At 42.5% G+C, this 21,106-nt stretch overlaps 1 protein-coding gene across 2 annotated transcripts in view; it reads right to left on the bottom strand.

Annotated features, from left to right (window-relative positions):
* LOC126320956 (uncharacterized) overlaps window positions 1-21,106 on the bottom strand; it is a 204,638-nt gene that overhangs the window by 4,353 nt on the left and 179,179 nt on the right. For both annotated transcript variants that reach the window (XM_049994136.1, XM_049994137.1), the window contains 2 exons: window positions 18,341-18,457; window positions 11,322-11,479 (listed from right to left, as the gene is read on the bottom strand). In XM_049994136.1, coding sequence (XP_049850093.1) covers window positions 11,322-11,479; window positions 18,341-18,457 — 275 coding nt within the window. The remainder of the gene's footprint in view (window positions 1-11,321; window positions 11,480-18,340; window positions 18,458-21,106) is intronic.

The following is a 21,106-nucleotide window of genomic DNA, read 5'->3' as shown; positions in this document are numbered from 1 at the left end:
AATCTGTCTATCTTACAAGGTAATGAAAAGAATTCTGTGAGGTCATCAGTGGCTCCACATGATGAACCATCACCACTGCCAAGCGCTGCATCATGAAGAAAAAAGAAGAAAAAGGTTGGAAAATTCTGAGGGAGTATTTCTGCGAGTCTTCGTTGAAGGCACAGCAAGACATTACCCAAAATGAGGAAGCTAATTACTTCCTAATGATACTCAGGAGTCCCATAAACTCTCTTCCCCTCAGAGGTAAGCGTTTGTGAAATTTAAAATACAAAAGCATGGCTACAATTAATTGGAGGTAATGAATGCTGTTCAAAGTTCTACTGCAAACAAAAAAGTGTGTACTAACGAATCTTACCTAATCGTTATACACAGTTTTTCTTCTGCTGTTATACTTCTGCGAAAATTTGTGTTGTGTTTAGAAATTTTGTCTTGAATGTTCTGCAGCACATATTGAAATGTATTATGATTCATTCTGTAATTTGAATAAAATTTTTCAGGATACTTTTTAAGTTCTTCATATAAAGGAAAAAACTCTCCTAAATGTCTGTCGCTATTTATGGGATGAATCCATAACCTCCTAGTTCTTCTGTACTTCAAAACTCGACGAGTTACTGCAGAGTCAAAACAATACCAATAAAAGAGTGAAGACATTGTTCTACACGACAGCACAGACTACCTAAAGTCGAGCAACTGTTGACTGCAGCTGCGCTTTCTGCTGACTTGCTTGTCAGCTGTCGAAGGGTGGGGATTTTTTTAAATTTATTGATTTGGCCTCCCGCCAGCCATATAGCCAAAGAGTGAGGATTACCTTGACAGTGCAGCGCAGCCCGCCAAGGAAGGAAAAAAAAAAAACAATGAAGAACAATGAAACGCACATCTGTGCCGATCTACAGTAGTTTCATTAACTCTCCATTATTTTTTCTGTCACAGTAGACAACGAGACTACAGAATTGCGCTTCAGTTATCTTTTAGTTCGAAATACGAAATGTACATCAAACTAATTGTAGGATGTTGATGACAAATAATTGTTTGTCTTTTGTGATGCATCGTGTGGCCAATTATAAAAGCATAGCAGATGATTGTCCAGTAACCGAGGGAAATTTTTTTATACATTTGAATTTATCTAGAGAATGAGACCATTAAAATAATAAAAGGGACCGACACTAGGTCTGCGCTGATCACTAGTAATTAGTTTTTTTCTGTCCTGCATTATATGACTACACTAAACCAGGCTGTAACCGTGCGAACTCCGTGGCTTGCGGACGCAGCACTGACGCCACTGAATAGCTCGCATTACTCGTGACCAGAGACAGATATCAGTATCATTATCATTTCTAAAACTTTTTGGTACTTTTAGCTACATTTCATTCCCAACAATGTATGGTCTAAAACGGATCTAACAGTAAGCTACCCGCTACATAACTTTTTCACTACAAGATTTGTAAATCAAGTGCACAACGTTGACAAATAGCATCATTTCACAATGACTGTTAAGAAATATGGAAAGATAAATGATTCAATACGAAGCTAAGATGTTGCACTACCACGTGTTCAAAAATCAGATTCTTTAGCCGCATACTTTCTTCAAAATCGGCTGGGAAGCGTTACGAAACTAAGAAATCACGCGAAACGAAAAGTAGACTTTTTCTTTTTTCACGACGTAAGTAATACTTTTAAGGAAAAAATAAGTTCATAAAACGATGTGACGAAGTCTTATATACCGCTAAGAATTTTTAAAACATGAAAATCGGAGAAGTGGATTTTCCCTCATTTCGCCGTCTCGGCTCGGCGCGGCGCGCAATGTGAATGCACTACTCGTCGGCCTGAGGCACGAGTCGACCCAGAACGCGTCAGTCCGGCCCGGCCGGCAGTATGAACGCAGCCTAGACTGTAGGAAGCCGCATCTTGCCTGTTGACCTGCAAAGGAGCCTTTTCTGACAAAACAATGCGACAACAGCAGCTGAAATGGGCAAAACAACATGTGACATGGACGCCTGTGATGTGGAACAGAGTAATGCCTTCAGACGAGTAAAAACTGTAGTCTGCATGGCTCTGATGGCGAAACGCCCGTGCATCGCAGAGTGGGTGAAGAGCTTTTGCCTTCGTGTATAACATAAACAGTCAAACATCCAGCAGGATAGATGTTGATGCAGTTCGGCCCACGGTGTAGTTCGTTGGACTTCATAAATGGCAGCTTACTACCACAGTAGGAGACCGGTTTGGAGATTTTTCCAGTTGCATTTTCCAGGATTAGTCTGCTCCTTGCCGCAGAGCTTTGAAGGCAAGTCCTGCGAACAACGTTTGTATCAAACATGAAGCAGATATAGGATGCCAAATTAAACACCTTTCAGCCGTCAATTTTCAGCCTTCTTTTATTTGGCAGCCAGTTTCGACGTTTATTATGCCGACGTCGTAGGTGATGGTTGATTGTGGAAGTGGCCACTGTAGCAAATATCTACTAATACCAGTATTGCTGGCCCCTGTTGCGATCACAAGCGATGTAGATTATTCCTACACAACAGTCAGGGGCCTGAAGATGGCGTAATAAACGTCGAAACTGGTTGCCAAATAAAAGAAAGCTGAAAACTGACGACTGAAAGGCGTTTAATTTGACATCCTGTATCGAACAACCGAGTCCCGCAACCATCGTTAAAAAGATGGACATACAGAAACTTGAAGCAGTTATTGTTCCAACTTAATTATTACGCATTTCTACATGTAAATAAATACTTTCTATAGACAAAATGGAGCTTTCAATTTCATAATGACCTGGAAATAGCCCCAACTTCAACCCTATTCAGAACTGTTGGAAAGTTATGGCAAACACTATCGCTAAAAGAAAGTCGGGTTAGGTAGGACCCACTGGGAACTCTTGTGCATATGTGGTTTCATGAACTGAGTTAGGAACACATTAAAAGTTAATTCTCTCTATGTATATATGGTGCAAAGTGGTGATTAAGGCACAAGGAGAAACGACCAAATATTAAATGGCAAAAGTGGATTCAGATGAGGTAACTGTGTGTGTACAACCACTAAGAACTATCAGTGTTTTGTCGTAAAATTAATATTCAGAGCTTCTTTTGAGGTTAACTATCGTAGTTCAGAAGAAGAAACAAATCAGATGATAAATGCAGTTTCTTCAGGACGCGTGAAAACGTAAATAACTAGCCATTTTACAGAAATGAATCAAGAGAATCAAATAAAATTTATAGAAATTATTGTGTATAGTTGTTTGCTATAGAAAAAGAGAGAAATCAAGCCAATTTAACTAATATATTCAACAATAACAAAAAAGTATTAAGTTGTATAAATAGATGCAATAAAATATTCTATTGCTGTATGTAAAGTTCTTAGACACTTACGTATTACTTCATTGTTGTCTGCCCCGTAGCGTTGCGGTAGCGTTACTGCCTACCTCGCAGGAGGCCCGGGTTCGATTCCCGGCAGGGGCCTGGGTGTCTTGAGTCCTTCATCTGCATTGACTCGCAAGTCGCCGAAGTGGCGTCCACTAAAAATCCCTTGCAATACGGCGGCCGAACTCCCCCGAATGGGGCTTCCAGGCCAACAATGCCATACGATCATTTTCGTTACTTCATTGTCATGGTATTCTACATCTACATTTATACTCTGCAAGCCACCCAACGGCGTGTGACGGAGGGCACTTGACGTGCCACTGTCATTACCTCCCTTTCCTGTTCCAGTCGCGTATGGTTCGCGGGAAGAACGACTGCCGGAAAGCCTCCATGCACGCTCGAATATCTCTAATTTTATGTTCGTGATCTCCTCGGGAGGTATAAGTAGGGGGAAGCAATATATTCGATACCTCATCCAGAAACGTACCCTCTCGAAACCTGGACAGCAAGCTACACCGCGATGCAGAGCACCTCTCTTGCAGAGTCCCCCATTTGAGATTTCTAAACATCTCCGTAACGCTATCACGCTTACTAAATAATCCTGTGACGAAACGCGCCGCTCTTCTTTGGATCTTCTCTATCTCCTCTGACAACCCGACCTGGTAGGGATCCCACACTGATGAGCAATACTCAAGTATAGGTCGAACGAGTGTTTTGTAAGCCACCTCCTTTGTTGATGGACTACATTTTCTAAGGACTCTCCCAGTGAATCTCAACTCGCCTTACCAACAATTATTTTATATGATCATTCTACTTCAAATCTTTACGTACGCTTACTCCCAAATATTTTACAGAAGTGACTGCTACCAGTGTTTTTTCTGCTTCATATAATCATACAATCATACAATAAAGGATCCTTCTTTCTATGTATTCGCAATACATTACATTTGTCTATGTCAAGGGTAAGTTGCCACTCCCTGCACCAAGCGCCTATCCGCTGCAGATCTTCCTGCATTTCGCTGCAATTTTCTATTGCTGCAACTTCTCTCTATACTACAGTATCATCCGCGAAAAACCGCATGCAACTTCCTACACTATCTACTAGGTCATTTATATATATTGTGAAAAGCAATGGTCCCATAACACTCCCATGTTGCACGCCAGAGGTTACTTTAACGTCTGTAGACGTCTCTCCATTGAGAACAATATGCTGTGTTCTGTTTGCTAAAAACTCTTCAATCCAGCCACACAGCTGGTCTGATATTCCGTAGGCTCTTACTTTGTTTATCAGGCGATAGTGCGGAACTGTATCGAACGCCTTCCGGAAGTCAAGGAAAATGGCATCTACCTGGGAGCCTGTATCTGGGTCTCATGAACAAATAAAGCGAGTTGGGTCTCACACGATCGCTGTTTCCGGAATCCATGTTGATTCCTACAGAGTAGATTCTGAGTTTCCATAAATGACTTGATACACGAGCAAAAAAAAAATGTTCTAAAATTCTAAAACAGATCGATATCAGAGGTATAGTCCTATAGTTTTGCGCATCTGCTCGCCGACCCTTCTTGAAAACTGGAACTACCTGTGCTCTTTTTCAATCATTTGGAACCTTCCGTTCCTCTAGAGACTTGCGGTACACGGCTGTTAGAAGGGGGGCAAGTTCTTTCGCGTACCCTGTGTAGAATCGAATTGGTATCCCGTCAGGTCCAGTGGATTTTCCTCTGTTAAGTGATTTCAGTTGCTTTCCTATTCCTTGGACACTTATTTCGATGTCAGCCATTTTCTCGTTCGTGCGAGGATTTAGAGAAGGAACTGCAGTGCGGTCTTCCTCTGTGAAACAGCTATGGAAAAAGGTGTTTAGTATTTCAGCTTTACGCGTGTCATCCTCTGTTTCAATGCCATTATCATCCCAGAGTGTCTGGATATGCTGTTTCGATCCACTTACTGATTTAACGCAGAACCAGAACTTCCTAGGATTTTCTGTCAAGTCGGTACATAGAATTTTACTTTCGAATTCACTGAACGCTTCACGCATAGCCCTCCTTACGCTAACTTTGACATTGTTTAGCTTCTGTTCGTCGGAGAGGTTTTGGCTGCGTTTAAATTTGCAGTGAAGCTCTCTTTGCTTTCACAGTAGTTTCCTAACTTTGTTGTTGAACCACGGTGGGTTTTCCCCGTCCCTCACAGTTTTACTCGGCACTTACCTGTCTTAAACGTATTTTACAATTGCCTTGAACTTTTTCCATAAACACTAAACATAGTCAGTGTCGGAACAGAAAATTTCGTTTTCATCTGTTAGGTAGTCAGAAATCTGTCCCCTATTCCTCTTGATAAACAGATAAACCTTCCTCCCTTTTTTAATATTCCTATTTACTTCCATATTCAGGGATGCTGCAACGACCTTATGATCACTGATTCCCTGTTCTGCACTTACAGAGTCGAAAAGTTCGGCTCTGTTTGTTATTAGTAGGTCCAAGATGTTATGTCCACGAGTCGGTACTCTGTTTAATTGCTCGAGGTAATTTTCGGATAGTGCACTCAGTATAATGTTACTCGATGCTCTGTCCCTACCACCCGTCCTAAACATCTGAGTCATGAACTGGGCGGATGGTCCCGGCGGAGGTTCGAGTTCTCCCTCGGGCATGGGTGTGTGTGTTTGTCTTTAGGATAATTTAGGTTAAGTAGTGTGTAAGCTTAGGGACTGGTGACCTTATCAGTTAAGTCCCATAAGATTTCACACATATTTGAACATTAAACATCTGAATGTCCCAGTCTATTTCTGGTAAATTGAAATCTCCACCTAAGAATATAACATGCTGAGGAAATTTATGCGAAATGTATTCCAGAGTTTCTCTCAGTTGTTCTGCCACTAATGCTGCCGAGTCGGGAGGTCGGTAAAAGGAGCCAATTATTAACCTAGCTCGGTTGTGGAGTATAACCTCCACCCATAATAATTCACAGGAACTATCTACTTCTATTTCACTACAGTATAAACTACTACTAACAGCGACAAACACACCACCACCGCTTGCATGCAATCTATCCTTTCTAAACACCGTCTGTGCCTTTGTAAAAGTTGCGGCAGAATTTATCTCTGATTTCAGCCAGCTTTCCCTACCTATAACGGTTTCAGCTTCGGTGCTTTCTATCAGCGCTTGAAGTTCCGGTACTTTACCAACACAGCTTCGACAGTTTGCAATTACAATACCGATTGCTGCTTGGTCCCCGCATGTCCTGACTTTGCCCCGCACCCTTTGAGGCTGTTGCCCTTTCTGTACTTGCCCGAGGCCATCTAACCTAAAAAACCGCTCAGCCCACGCCACACAACCCCTGCTACCCGTGTAGCCGCTTGTTGCGTGTAGTGGATTCCCGACCTATCGAGCGGAACCCGAAACCCCACCACCCTATGGCGCAAGTCGAGGAATCTGCAGCCCACACGGTCGCAGAACCGTCTCAGCCTCTGATTCAGACCCTCCACTCGGCTCTGTACCAAATATCCGCAGTCAGTCCTGTCGACGATGCTGCAGATGGTGAGCTCTGCTTTCATCCCCCTGGCGAGACTGGCAGTCTTCACCAAATCAGATAGCCGCCGGAAGCCAGAGAGGATTTCCTCCGATCCATAGCGACACACATCATTGGTGCCGACAGATTGAAATGTGCCATTGTTAGGGCTCTTTCTCGATAACTGCCGCCCAATGTCACTCCTTACACCAATTTGTAAACTTTTTGAGAAGGTAATGTGTTCCTGGGTTGTGACGGACTTATTTAGTAATAGGACGCTTAGCTAGTTACAATTTCGATGTCAAAAGGGCCACTATACTGAGACAGCTATTTGTATAGTTCACTGAGCACACATTAATATCATCAAATAATAAAATAAGACCAGTAGGGATCTCCTGTCACTTCCATTGTATAGATCATAATATTTAATTACAGGAGTTCTGTTTTAATGGAAAACGTAGTTCAGTACATGCCTGGTTTAGTTCTTTAAGAAATAGTAGTCAGAAAACTGCCTTAGGCAGCTCGGCTTACACAAAAGGGGAAGCCATATCATCTGCATACGGAAAAATTACAGTGTGACACAGGGTTAGATCATTGGTTCATTACTGTTCTTTATTACTGAATCTAAAGGTAGAATTAGTCCTCTTTACGTATGGCACAAGCAATATTGTGAAGCTGAGCAACGAAGCATCGACAGAGAGACTACTAAATGACGTATGTTATAAAGTTGCTGACTGGTACTGCACAAGTGAACTAGCTTCAAACTTTGAAAAAACGCAGCTGACGACTTTGTACCGTCAAAAATATCCCACTGCATATTAACCTAGTATAGCAACAAAAAATAAAGAACAAGTAGAAAGTTCTAAGTTCTTAGCTAAGTGCATATTACTGAGTTCTTAAACTGAAAAGACCTGCCGAAATAATTGAGTTCGACTACTTTTGCCATAAAAGTAATTGTGAACTTTGGGATTATAGAATTAGTAAGTTGACACATTCTGCATATTGTGATTCACTAATGTCTAATCAGATAACATTATGGGGCGTTTCCTTTGGTGAAAAGTATTCACTGCATGAAACATAGTAATGAGAAATTCGTGTGAGGTTTTTCACAGGTACTTCTTGAAGGAGTTGTTTAAGAAGCTGGGAATATTTTCAACAGTTATATTCACAACAATAGAAGGAAAAATCATCTGTCTTACGGTTTAATGAATCCAACTTTGACACAAAAAGAGATGAAACATGCAGCCATAAAGCTGTTTGACAATCTATCCATAGAGGAATTCGCGAATACAAACAATTAGTTGTTAAATGACCAGCATGTAACCATATATATACCTGTATATATATGAGAATGTGTGTGTTCTATATTTGTTGTGTTGGCGCATTCCATGTCATAACATTTATGGTGAGCGTTATCTATCGAGTATGTAACTAACTAACTAACTGCCTGAAACACACACTGCATGTTACTGAAGATACTGACTGAAAGCTGATATTAAAAGAAATGTCTTCCCATTGTATCCCAGACATGTTTATATGGCATGTGTGTGACAAATCAGGGGTATGTCAAGCCAGTCATGAACCTGTGTATTCCCCAAGACATTTGTGGTGTAAATTGCTATGTGGTCTCTTTCATTATCGTGCTGGTAAATTTTATTTTGTTCCCTGGTCATTACTTGTATGAGAACAGGGTTTACCACGCCTGTCAAATACTTCGAGCATTCGCCACCCTTCAATAATGACATCATTTCTGTTGTCATATCCAAAATCTCCTAATGCCAAGATTCTGGGAGTTGCTAAGGTATGTATCTGGAGAATCTCTGCTTCTAGTGACTTCCCACCATGTCATCTATGGACACGTTGGTTGTTGATCAGACCACCACAAATAAAATCGAAACTCATTGCTCTCCCAGTCGACTGACTTTACACCAAGCCTATCTGTGTTTGTGCTACGGTGTCAGCAGTAGAGGATGCATAGCAAATCTTCGTCTCACTACTGCTTTCAGCAATCTGCTGCAGTAGTGGTATAGATGATCAGCAAGTGCAGTACCGTAGTTTAAGAGTTTCAGGTGGTTTCCATTTTTGTATTATATATAGTTTTCACGAATTACTGAAAAACTTGAAGGGAATGTTTAAGTACAGTTCTTTTCAACTTGCTGTAACTATTTGGAAACGCGACTTGAATTAGATTTCAGGTGGCGAATGCTGAAATAATAAACAATTATAAATAAGTAAATAATAAATTTGTACCCAACAGTTCGTGTTAATACGCTGCCCGTGACCACTATCCGCATTTCAGTAGCTGACTTCCGTCTGTTTGTCAGAACCATTCGAACAATCCTACCATGTTCTTGTGGTGTAGCCCTAATGGAACGGTTCACGCCAACTCTTCTTGACACACTATTGTTCTGAGTCCATCTAGCCTCTTGCAGTCCCCTGCTTACATAAAGAAATTGTATTACTACACATACTCGTCTTTATCGATTTTTACGTAACGCGTGGCACAAACCACTTTACATAGCTGGGAACAAGAAAACGCACATTGCATTTATATGGCAGCTGGACCAAAATTGTTGCAAAAATGACACCTCATAACAATTATGGCACTCTACAAAATTTGTCCACATTTAGGAGATATTTTCCTGGCCATCAGTCAGTCCTCATATTACGCGTGAGTCTTACATCGTGCGTCGCTAAGCCAGTGTCACTTGTGATGTGAACTGGCCTAACTACGATGTCCAGCGCGCAACAGCAGTTCCGGAACACTGAGTGAATTAAGCAGTGAACGCCGGTGCCATACTGTGCGCATAAGCACTCTGAGGGAAAAAAAAACGCACTACGAAGGAGTTATCCGAATGAAACGATTCAATAGATGTGACGTACATGTACAGACAAACAAAAAAGTAAAATTTCAGAAAAATGGGATGACATATTCGAGGTAAAGAGATTCTCCAAACTGAGCAAGTCAATAATGCGCTGGTCCACCTCTAGTCCTTACGTAAGCAGTTATTTGGCATGGCACTGATTGACAGAGCCGTTTTTGATGTTCCCCTGAGGGATATCGTACAAATTCTCGCCTTGTACGGGCGAGAATTATCTTTCTGAAATGTAAGGCCAAACTGGCTCGTCATGAAGGGCAACGAAACGGTGCGTACAATGTCGTCGAGGTGCCGCTGTACTGTAAGGGTGCCGCAGATGACAACCAAAGGAGCTGTGCTATAAAATGAAATGTCAGTCCAGACCATCACTCTTGGTTGTCGTGTCGTATGTACAGTCATGTTGATATCTCATAGCTGCCCAGGGCGTCTCCCGACAAGTCTTCGCTGGTCATCGTGGAAGACAATTCTGCTCCAGGCCGAAGATGTGTCTGGAGACGCCCCGGACAGTGGTTGGATCCTAGCCTGAATGTCGCCTGTCACACGGCCCGACAACCAGTAGTGATGGTCTGGGGTACCATTTCATTTCGTAGCTGAACAACTCTGGTTGCCACCTGCGGCGCCCTTATAGAACAGCAGTATGTCAACGATATTCTACGCTCCGTTTTGTTGCCCTTAATGGAAAGCCGTCCTGGACTGATATTTCAGCAAAATAACGCCCGCCCGCATACAGCAAGAGTATCTGCTACTTGTTTTCGTGCTTGCCAAGCCCTACCATGGCCATCAGTGTCGCGGAACCTCTCCCCAGATCAGAATTATGGGCAGGCCTATCCAAACGTTTCCAGATTTTGACGATCTAATGCACCAGTTGGACAATATCGCACGATATCCCTCAGGTGAAGATTCAACAACTTCAGCAGTCAATGCCAAGCGGAATAACTGCTTGCATAGGGGTCAGAGGTGGACCAACGCATAACTGACTTCTCAATTTGTGAAGCTCTTTCTCTTGAATAAATCCTCAATTTTTTCTGAAATTGTGATCTTAAGTTTGTCTGTACGTGTAGATCACATCTACCGAATTCCGTCCCATTCCGTTAACTCCTCCGTTGTGCGTTGTTATTTTTATTTATTTGTCTTAGAGTGTACCTGGGCTCTCCCAAAGGCAGGGTGACCACGCGCTATAGATTCGTCCATTTGCGTTTTACATTTCTCTTACAGTTCTTTTATTTTGATTGCCTGTCTTTACAATACGAGCAGAAACTACGTTGTCCTGGTAATGCCAATGAGGAAGGCACAAGTAACAGCAAGTGCTATAGGAAAAGATGGTCCGTAAAACCCTAACTGGACATTCTTTCTACAATTCTTACTTCTTCTTTTTACAAAATAGTTAAAGCTGATATTGCCGTCGTGCACACTAAATGCTTGTGCAGTGTACGATACGGTAATCATTTATTTCCATTCCCATAAATAAGGATAACTTCCTTCTGTACATTATATTTTCAGGATACGCTTTTCAATAAATTCATATGATGTTTCCTATTTTGAGGAAGCTTTAACAAAAGTCTGTCGCGCTAAATATCGCCAGGTACTCACCATAGTTATGTGATTTCTGGAAAAAATTGTCTCCCAGGGGACTAACGTTATCGGTTTCTTTTCTGCGTTGGACGTGTTGTAAGAGTCGAAAATCAAACTCGCAGCCTCAGGATCCATGTAAAAATTAAACTCAACTCCTGGCTTCACATTTCCAATCCCTGAATGAACGAATAAATAAATAAAGGCTGTTTATTATATTCAAGGTGTTTAACCTATCAAAACAAACAATAGTAGTCTAGGAATGACATACAGAGCTTAAGTGTGAACATGACAAAACTGAAAACATGTTAGAAAGTTTGAAATACACACATAACACGTACACCATAAAATTACTAACAATACAGTTCAAATATCTGTCGTCTTTTCACTTACCAATCCGTTCGCAGTATTTCTTTGGCCAAGCCATAAGTAGTGAAAGATTGTCTATCAATTTCCCCACAGTTATATTTCATAAGAAATTAAGTATAAAAATTATGCTTCCGTTGCATCTTTCTCACCAAAATTAGTTTAAGTAATGCAATCCTACTAAGCAAATTGTTGTAAGGTACTTTACCAATTTCTAATGTAAACGTGGTTGCGACATGGTTATGAAATGCTCCATTAGTATAGGGAATTTCAAAAAGTTTTATTCAACTCAGTGAACTATGTAGCACCAGCATTTCACATTATTCGGCAACAACCTTGCAAAGCTGTTATACACTAGGGACAAACCAAATGAAGTAGCACAGTTTTAAGTAGTCTGGCCTTTTATTTGGAAAGGCGGAGGCTCTAATCTTCGTCCAGCCATCCTGGTTTAGATTTCCGGGATTTTCCTAAATTACTTCGGGCAAATGCCAGGACGGTTCCTACTTTAGGACCATTGTCGACTATCTGACCACTCCTTGTCAAACTAGACATGGAAGTATGTCGAACACTGTGTATATGAAATATGTTAGTCCTGTTGTTATTAAACTATAATATCACTACCTGTCGAATTTCCTCGTAAGAGTGATTTACGATTAATAAACTGCTACAACAATTAAGAGCAAAAGAAACTGGTACACCTGCCTAATGTCATGTAGGGGCCCCGCGAACACTCAGAAGTGCCGCAACACGACGTGGCATGAACTAGACTAATGTCTGAAGTAGTGCTGGAGGTAATCGACGCTGTGAATCCCACAGGGCTGTCTCTAAATCCGTATGAGTAAGAGGGATGGAGATCTCTAAACAGCACGTTCCAAGGCATCCCAGATATGGTTAATAATGTTCATGTCTGGAGAGTTTGGAGCCAGCGGAAGTGTTTAAACTCAGAAGAGTCCCCCTGGAGCCACTCTGTAGCAATTCTGGGTGCGTCGGGCTTCGCATTGTCCTGCCGGAATTGCCCTAGTCCGTCGGAACGCACAATGGACGCGAATGGTTGCAGGTGATCAGACAGGATACTTACATACGTGTCACCTGTAAGAGTCGTATCTAGACGTATCAGGGGTCCCATATCACACCAATTGCACATGTCCCACTCCACTACAGAGCCTCCACCAGCTTGAACAGACCCTTGCTGAGATGCAGGGTCCATACCCGTACACGTCGACCCGCCCGATACAATTCGAAACGAGACTCGTCCGACCAGGCAACATGTTTCCAGCCATCAACAGTCCAGTGTCGGTGTTGACGGGCCCAGGCAAGGAGCAAAGCTTTGTGCGTGCAGTCATCTAGGGTACACTAGTGTGCCTTCGATTCCGAAAGCCCACATCGATGGTGTTTCGTTGAATGGTTCGCACGCTGGAACTTGTTGATGGCCCAGTATTGATAGCGACAGTAATCAGCAGAAGGGTTGCACTTCTGTCACGTTCAACGATTCTCTTCAGTCGTCGTTGGTCCCGTTCTTGTAGGATCTTTTTTTCCGGCGGCAGCGACATCGAAGATCTGATGTTTTACTGGATTCCTGATATTCACGGTACTCTCATGAAATGGTCGTACAGGAAAATCCCCATTTCATCGCTACCTCGGAGATGATGTGTCCCATCGCTTGTGCGCCGACTATAATACCACGTCCAAACTCACTTAAATATTGATAATCTGCCATTGTCCACCCCCGGTAGCTGAGTGGTCAGTGCGACAGAATGTCAATCCTAAGGGCCTGGGTTCGATTTCCGGCTAGGTCGGAGATTTTCTCCGCTCAGAGACTGGGTGTTGTGTTGTCCTAATCATCATCATGTCATCCCCATAGACACTCAGGTCGCCGAAGTGGCGTAAAATCGAAAGACTTGCACCCGGCGAATGGTCTATCCGACGGAAGGGCATAGCCACGCGACATTTATAGTTACCTGCCATTGTTGCAACAGCAACCGACCACAGCGCCGTATTCTGCCTGTTTACATATGTCTGTATTTGAATACGCATGCCTATACGAGTGTCTTTGGTGCTTCAATGTACTATTACTATGACTAGACTATATTTTCTACATGACTGAAGATGTAACTTGAGGTAAACTGTAACTTACACGCAGTATGCCTCATTTATTTTCAAAAGTGCCTTCCGGATTTGCAGACATGCACATAAAACAGAAGAGAGAAAAAACTGCGGGCGTACTACACTCTAAAGTGGTGCGATCACATTCAGTGGGGTTGCAGGTCCACAGTGCCTTAGAGAAAGGCTGAACCGTCAGTGGAGTATCAGCAGTGTCAAAGGTAGTCAAGAACGTCACGTTTTCGACTGTGAGGCGTGTGGGAATCGAGGCCCCAAAGGAAGGAGTGGTTTCATGGACGCCCTTTATGTGGCCTTTTCGTGTCGATTTTGGGCGACGGTGTGTCTGCAATATTTTCCTCGGCCACCCATACGAAAACCACGTGATTTCATCACTGGACATCACGGTTCAGACCTCCATCGCAGAGGCGTCGAAGGAAGGGGTGAAATGTGGGTAAGAGGGGGTGTGATGATCATCCTATCGTACGACACGTCCACTGTGGCGTTGGGCAGAATTGTGGTGAAATTTAGAGACAATTACGAAGGAAGGCTTGGGGCAACATTGAGCAAAACTTCAAACTTTGGCGTCGCAACAGTAAACAGTTAAGGGTTCCGAAAATTTGATCCTTTAATTATGGTGCACACTAGATATCAGGGTGTCTAAGAAATGTTGCAACAAACTTTGAGGGATTTTAGAGGCTGTCTTGAGGAACAGATCAAGGGTAGAAACCCGTGTCCACAAACGTCATCCAGCGCCACTACAGGGTATCGAATTTAGAGGTACCGGTACTTGCCACTATGTCACAACTTCGGCAGCAAATGTGACTTCATGCTCTCATGCCACGATCGCTAGTGGAGAAGATGTACCAAGCTGCTGCGTAGACGGACCTTGTCTCCTACGAATATTGCTTTGGTGGATGATGGCTTTGGATACAGATTTCCACCTGCAGCTCATTTTTCTTCGTATACCGAAAAACAATGAAGATTTAAGATGCTTCCAGGAGAAAAATAATCTGCAGAAGGAAATCTGTGTCCAAAACCGTCGTCCTCCGAGACAACAGAGCATCACGTTTTTCGGAGACAAGATCTTTTTACGCAGCAGTTAGCCCCATCTTCTACAGTGGCTACTGTGGCAATCTGTCGCTATCACAGAATAAGAAACAATATTGCGAGAAGTTCCTCCTACGAAAACTTCACTATGCAAAATACATTTGCTCCAGAAGGGGTGGCCTAGTGGCAAGCACCGGTGCCCCTAAATTTGACTCTCTGTAGCGTCGTTGGGTGACATTCCCAGACACGGTTTTCTAGCCTCTATTTGGTCCTCAAGGCACCCTCTACAACCCCTAGTAGTTTGTAGCGACATCTATGGGACACCCTATATTGAATATGTAGTCTTGTGACATTGGAGGAACGTTTCTGAAATTCTCTGTATTTCAATCTACTCTGCTGACGCCAGGCAAGATGAGATGAACTTGTAATGGGACAGAGCAGTGCAGAAGGCACTGGACTCGTACTTTAGAGGGGGAAGTTTCAGACTCCTGTCTGCCAATACTGATTACTTTTTCTATGATTTCCTCAAACTGCACCGGCCAGTGGGGCCGTGCGGTTCTAGGCGCTTCAGTCTGGAAGCGCGTGACCGCTACGGTCGCAGGTTCGAATCCTGCCTCTGGCATTGATGTGTGTGATGTCTTTAGGTTAGTTAGGTTTAAGTAGTTCTAAGTTCTAGGGGACTGATGACCTCAGATGTTAAGTCATATAGTGCTCAGAGCAATTTTTATTTGAACCTCAAACTGTATCGGGCTAATATTGAGATATTTCACTCAACAAAACGACGCTAATGACCTATATGTCAACTGGACATCAATCACAAAACTTCCTTCACTTTCTGTCTGTGATGTCAGGTGCCACTGAGAATACCGAACTGGAGTAAACGTTTATAGCGAACAATGGAGCGATCGACCACATCTGCTTGCTGATCAGGAACTTCAAGCACTGTCTGCTGTCCGAGGAACATGCCAAAGGACATCACATGTTCATGTAGAAGCTAAGAAACGTATCTTCAACCAGCCACCTATTCCTAGTCACATCTAGCGAGAGCAGCTAATAGGGCCATCGCCTTGGTTAGACTCTAGGCTTGTAATGGTAAAACTTTATTTCGTGTTACGCTGTCTTCTTATGCCACAGATCTAATCATGGGGTAACAAGAAACGCGTCACGAAAATTTAAAAATAAATAGAAATCTTTGGCGTCCAAGAGAAGTGTATAATCACTTGTAAAGCTGCTCATTGATCACTTTAACTCGGTTCATTGAGTCTCTGTTTGGCTGTATCGAGCCGATGACGGGAGCTGGTAAAGTACAGGTTACCTGTAGTCAGCTAGACACTACCAAGGCACTGAAGGCATTGTACCGGCTCTTGCCTTTGAGGTACCGTATTTTGTTGCATCAGTAACTGATTACAGCCATCACACTCAACAGAATAGTTGTCAGGTGAAGCTGTTAAAAGCTGGTTTAGGGACCTTAATAGAATCCGCGAGCTGTGAAAATGACTAATTCTGTCCGGTAATCGCCTGTGCGAGAAGGAAGGATTTCCAAACTAGTTTGGTTACAATTCCTCATAATTAAAAATTCCCGTCTACGACGTATGTCAGATGAAACGGGTCTGTTGTGCCCCATATACACTAATCATTGACCGTAAGGGGATGTTGAAACGGCATCGGTGAATAACATGGCAAACACTAGTAGTCTTAGTTCATTATGCGACTGATAAACACAATCTAATGACTCTTCCGTTGTGTTTTCACTATTGGTTCTTACTTATTTAACCAAAGAAATGTTGCCTTTTTCGCCTATTCAGTCACTCTGCTTTTAACGTACACATGACAGATACTGTTTCAAGTCTACATGATCAAACTCAATTCACTTGCAAAGGACGAGGAAACAGTAGTGCTCCATTGCTGCGCAAAGATCATCTACATAAGGTATTTGTCTTGTTAAGACATATACCTCTTCAAGGGTCTCATAAATAGTATCTCCATCCTTTTTCTGGTCTTCTTTTAATGCAACCCCTATGGACTTGTAATTATACATTAGTTTTGGCTACCTATTAATGGATATTCTTTCAACAGTATTTAGCAAATTTATTTGAAGTGCTTCATTTTCTTGCAGTATATCTTTATTTTGGATGTAATCGCCTATTGTGTATCCTAAAATCGAGCGCAGAAACTCCATTTTTGCTGCCTGGAATCTTGGTTATAGTTTTTTTTATGTTAGCGTCCAACAGACTGCGCTATAAAGGATTGTAAGGACTGCTATGTTTCGTTAAAAAATTTTAAATCGCTCTGGCTTCTCCATCTAAGATTGTTTTAATTCTCCCGCATAAACTGGATAATCATTTAATTTCGAAGTCAATGTCACTGTTTCTGTATAAAGAAAGCATATCTAAGGCCTGTTCCACAGGTTTGTATCTTATTACGAATCAACTGTTTACCGGTACATGCTAGTATCTTAGTTTTACATACATAATTTTTAAAGATATTTTACTAATAAATTTTGCTCTTCAAGAAAGAGACGTATAATACCTGAAGTTTGAAGCTGATTTAAATGTGATGTTGGTGCATAGTGACACAGACACAGTACAAGATGCACGGCTGTAGACTGGAGATCGACAGTAGAGCTAACATTAAAGCAGCATCTTGTAATACTGTGAGGAGCGTTTAACAAGTACTGCAACACATTTTTGTCTAAAAGCAGGCTGGTTTTATACAGGATTCCAATACACCATGTTATTCCTTACTCATATGTCTACAACGGCCAGTATTTCAACATAATCTCCGTTGAACGCGAGGGCCTTACGCCACCTTACTGGGAGAGCCTGCGTGCCTTCATGGCACCACTCTGCTGGTCGACGTCGGAGCCGACGTCCTGCTGCATCAGTAACCTCCCATCATCCACGTACTGCTTCCCGCAGAGTGCATCCATCATTGGGCCAAAAGGACGGAAGTTCCGCGCTGTAGGGTGGATGAGGCAGAACAGTCCAATGACGTTTTGTGAGCTCCTCTCGAATGTCCAGACCTGTGTGTGGCCTTACATCTGTGCCGCAAGGTGTCTGATGAGTGTCCGTGCGTTCCAGCAGTGCAGGATTCACAGCTATGTGCGGCCGGCCGGCTCGTGGGAGATCGGACAGGTTACCGTGACCTTGTCGCGATGATGACACACCCCTCGCTCAACGACTCTCCGTGCTGTTGTCTACTGCCAGGTCTCCGTAGACATTCTGCAAGCGGCTATGAATATCTGCGATACTCTGGTTTTTCGCCAAATGAAACTCAATGGCAACTCTCTGTTTGGAACACACGTCCGTTACGGACGCCGTTTTGAAGCCTATGTATAGCGCCGCCACTTACCGGAACTTCATTAAACTATAGGGACTGAAGTGGAACAAGCCACAACGTCCAACAGAAAATTCTGCATTTCTTCAACAGACATTTGCTGAGACAAAAAAAAATGTTTTGCATTACTTATTGAACGACCCTCGTATATTTCCTGGAAGTATATCTATGCGAGTAGGAGGTTTCCTCACCTTCCACGCTGGCCCCGAGCACGACGATCTGCTTGAGGTTGTACAAGAAGTCTGGGTCCGTCTGCACGGCCAGAGCTATGTTAGTCAACGGGCCCAGGCATAGCAGCGACAGCTTCCCTGCAAACAAAATTAACTTAAAAATTCGGCGCTCGTGTGATCATGTCTTGCACATAAAAATGGGGGAGGATATTTAAAGAGACACAGGAAAGCGGATCAAAATCTTTGTCACACGTTTTCTGGTCTAAAATGCAAACATCCGCGGAAATTGTGACGTCTCAGAGTTAGTTCTCAAGGAATCCAACGTTGACATTACCACACATGCTGAAATGCCAAAGAGCGATAACCAAGATGTTCCCAGAATGAGATTTTCACTCTGCAGCGGAGTGTGCGCTCAAATGAAACTTCCAGGAAGATTAAAGCTGTGTGCCGGACCGAGACTAGAAGTGGCAGAGCACTTTCCCGCGAAAGGCAAAGGTCCCGAGTTCGAATCTCGGTCCGGCACACAGTTTTAATCTGCCAGGAAGTTTCAACCAAGATGTTATTCGGCTCGTATAGAACACACATTTTATGCAGGTAGTGTAGTAAAACACACATTTATGTACCTGTACGGCACCTTGAGCCAGGAGTGGCATTCGTATTTCCAGTACTCTTTTATATAGTAGTTGTTCATATTGCCCCCGCTGCAAGCAGGCTGGCAGCGACAAATTTGCCGCTCTCCGGCAGTTACAGTATATAGGGTGGTCAGACGCTGACTGAAAAGATTGTAAGGGTTATGCAGGGTACGTTGTGCTAAGAAATAATTGTTAAGAAAAAAATTCGATGTGTTTCTCCGTTTCCGAATTATCAGCACTTAAGTTAGCTAACCAGGCCGTTGGGCGCGCAAATTCAAGCGGCCCGCCAGAGACGGTATCTCCAAACGTGTTCTTCGAGGACAGCGTAGTCCTCTACCACCCCAGGAAACTAGCGGAAGTATACGCACTCAGCGTCATGGAAAACTGTAAGTCGACAGAGTACTTATTTGTGAAGGACAGCCGCCATTGTAATTGTGTAGTCTACGAGGCGAAGAGACGTTTCATTGCATCTTTGAATTTATTTTCCTTCAGTTGGCTTTTTCTGAGGTGGACGTACTATGACGAGAAGTACTGCAATCGCCGAGACGTGCTGTACAAACTCAATAAGTCCCGTCTGCATTTCGCAAATTTTTAGGCAATAGTAGAAAAAGCAGCAGTCAGAAAAGCAGGGAAAAATATTTCTTTTTGTGAGTGTAATATGATGATACCACGTATGCGTTATTTTTATGTTATTCTTTTATTGACGGATGATTAGATTATGAAGGAATAGGCCTTATAACAGAACAGAAAATTGCCTAATTCTTCAAAATGCAACTCTCCAACAAATGAAGTTTTACGAAAAATAAATAGCACTTCATTGGCGGAATTAAAAACAATCTTGTATGTCCCTTGATAGAACGTGGCTTACCTAATAGCCTCCCTAAATATTTTTCCAGAATGTACTGATTCCGTTCCGTAGGAAAATAAGTTGGTACAAAGGCAAATAACAATTATAATCTATTGTCACATCTGTAATTTACAGGAAAGAACTTAAGAGGGCGTTGAATTTGCACTGGATATCGTTCCATACATTCTGTAGTTTTTGGTTTATTTGAAATTTCCTACCAGAATTTGAGAGCAGCAGGAGTAAGATCTGTCTTGCTAAAGAATCATATGTATTATTCACAGTTCATTGAACGTTTTAAACAGTAAAACAGTATATTTCGCAGACATATAAAATAGATTTTCAAGGAAAAAAATCAGTGTCCCGCAATAATATTTCGAACAAAAATTTGAAGCAATGTAGGGTAACAGGGTAACAAACTTGCACCACAGTTAGTGCTTACCGAATATGCGTAATTCGGTAACCGAAACCAGAATGAAACTGTCAATCCCTACGTGGCCATTCGTTTAAAAAAGTTAGACAAGTTGTTTCCGTACCGTTTACATCAATTTTCACTTCGTGTCTCTAACGGAATGATCATAAGTCGAATGCAAAAGTAAAATAGGAGACAATATTAACTGGAACTAAACTGATCGCTAGCAAATTACGACGTGCCCTCTGTATTAGAATAAAAATATATACACTAAGGTCTCCAATTTTCTGCTTCCTATTTTTACCATGGTTGTTGGGTTGTAACGAGGGTTCCAACAAGCGCTAGAAGTGCACGTTTCGGCAACGTGGAGCACATTGTAGACGAAATAATAACTCAGTCTAACAATGCTGAACAAGGAAAGCTGTTGATTATTTGATGAAACAACCAGCTCGAAATTTGTCTCAGAACATTTGTTGAAAACACCGGGAACCTATATCGAAATTGTCTGACTACAATTTGAGTCTTCTGTGGACTCCACTGCAGTTGTTACAAATGTCCGAGTTTCGTACAGAACATATTAAAAATATACTGCCTTACGCCTGCAGTAACTCTGTCTAACAGCTCCTAAACCAAGATAGCAGCATACAGCATCATCCCGGTTAATTGCCCGAGTTGCACTAATCTTCCTGCAGACTTCAGTACGTTATATCCATCCTCCGGCTGTTCTATGTTGTTAAGTGCAAGTCTCAGAACAACGTCCTTGTTATGCCAACATGGTGGCCGTTGCGACTTTAGCTTCAGCATCGCACATGGCAGTTCGGTGTACTGGCCATATGCTTGAGAAGAGAAGGCTGGCAGTAAAGCAATCAAGCGAGCTAACGAGTGGTTCACCAGTGACG

This window comes from Schistocerca gregaria, chromosome 2 (genome assembly GCF_023897955.1).
Source record: "Schistocerca gregaria isolate iqSchGreg1 chromosome 2, iqSchGreg1.2, whole genome shotgun sequence".
NCBI classification, from domain to species: Eukaryota; Metazoa; Arthropoda; class Insecta; order Orthoptera; family Acrididae; genus Schistocerca; species Schistocerca gregaria.
The sequence above is the reverse complement of the archived record's forward strand: the minus strand, read 5'-3'. Positions and strand labels throughout refer to the sequence as shown.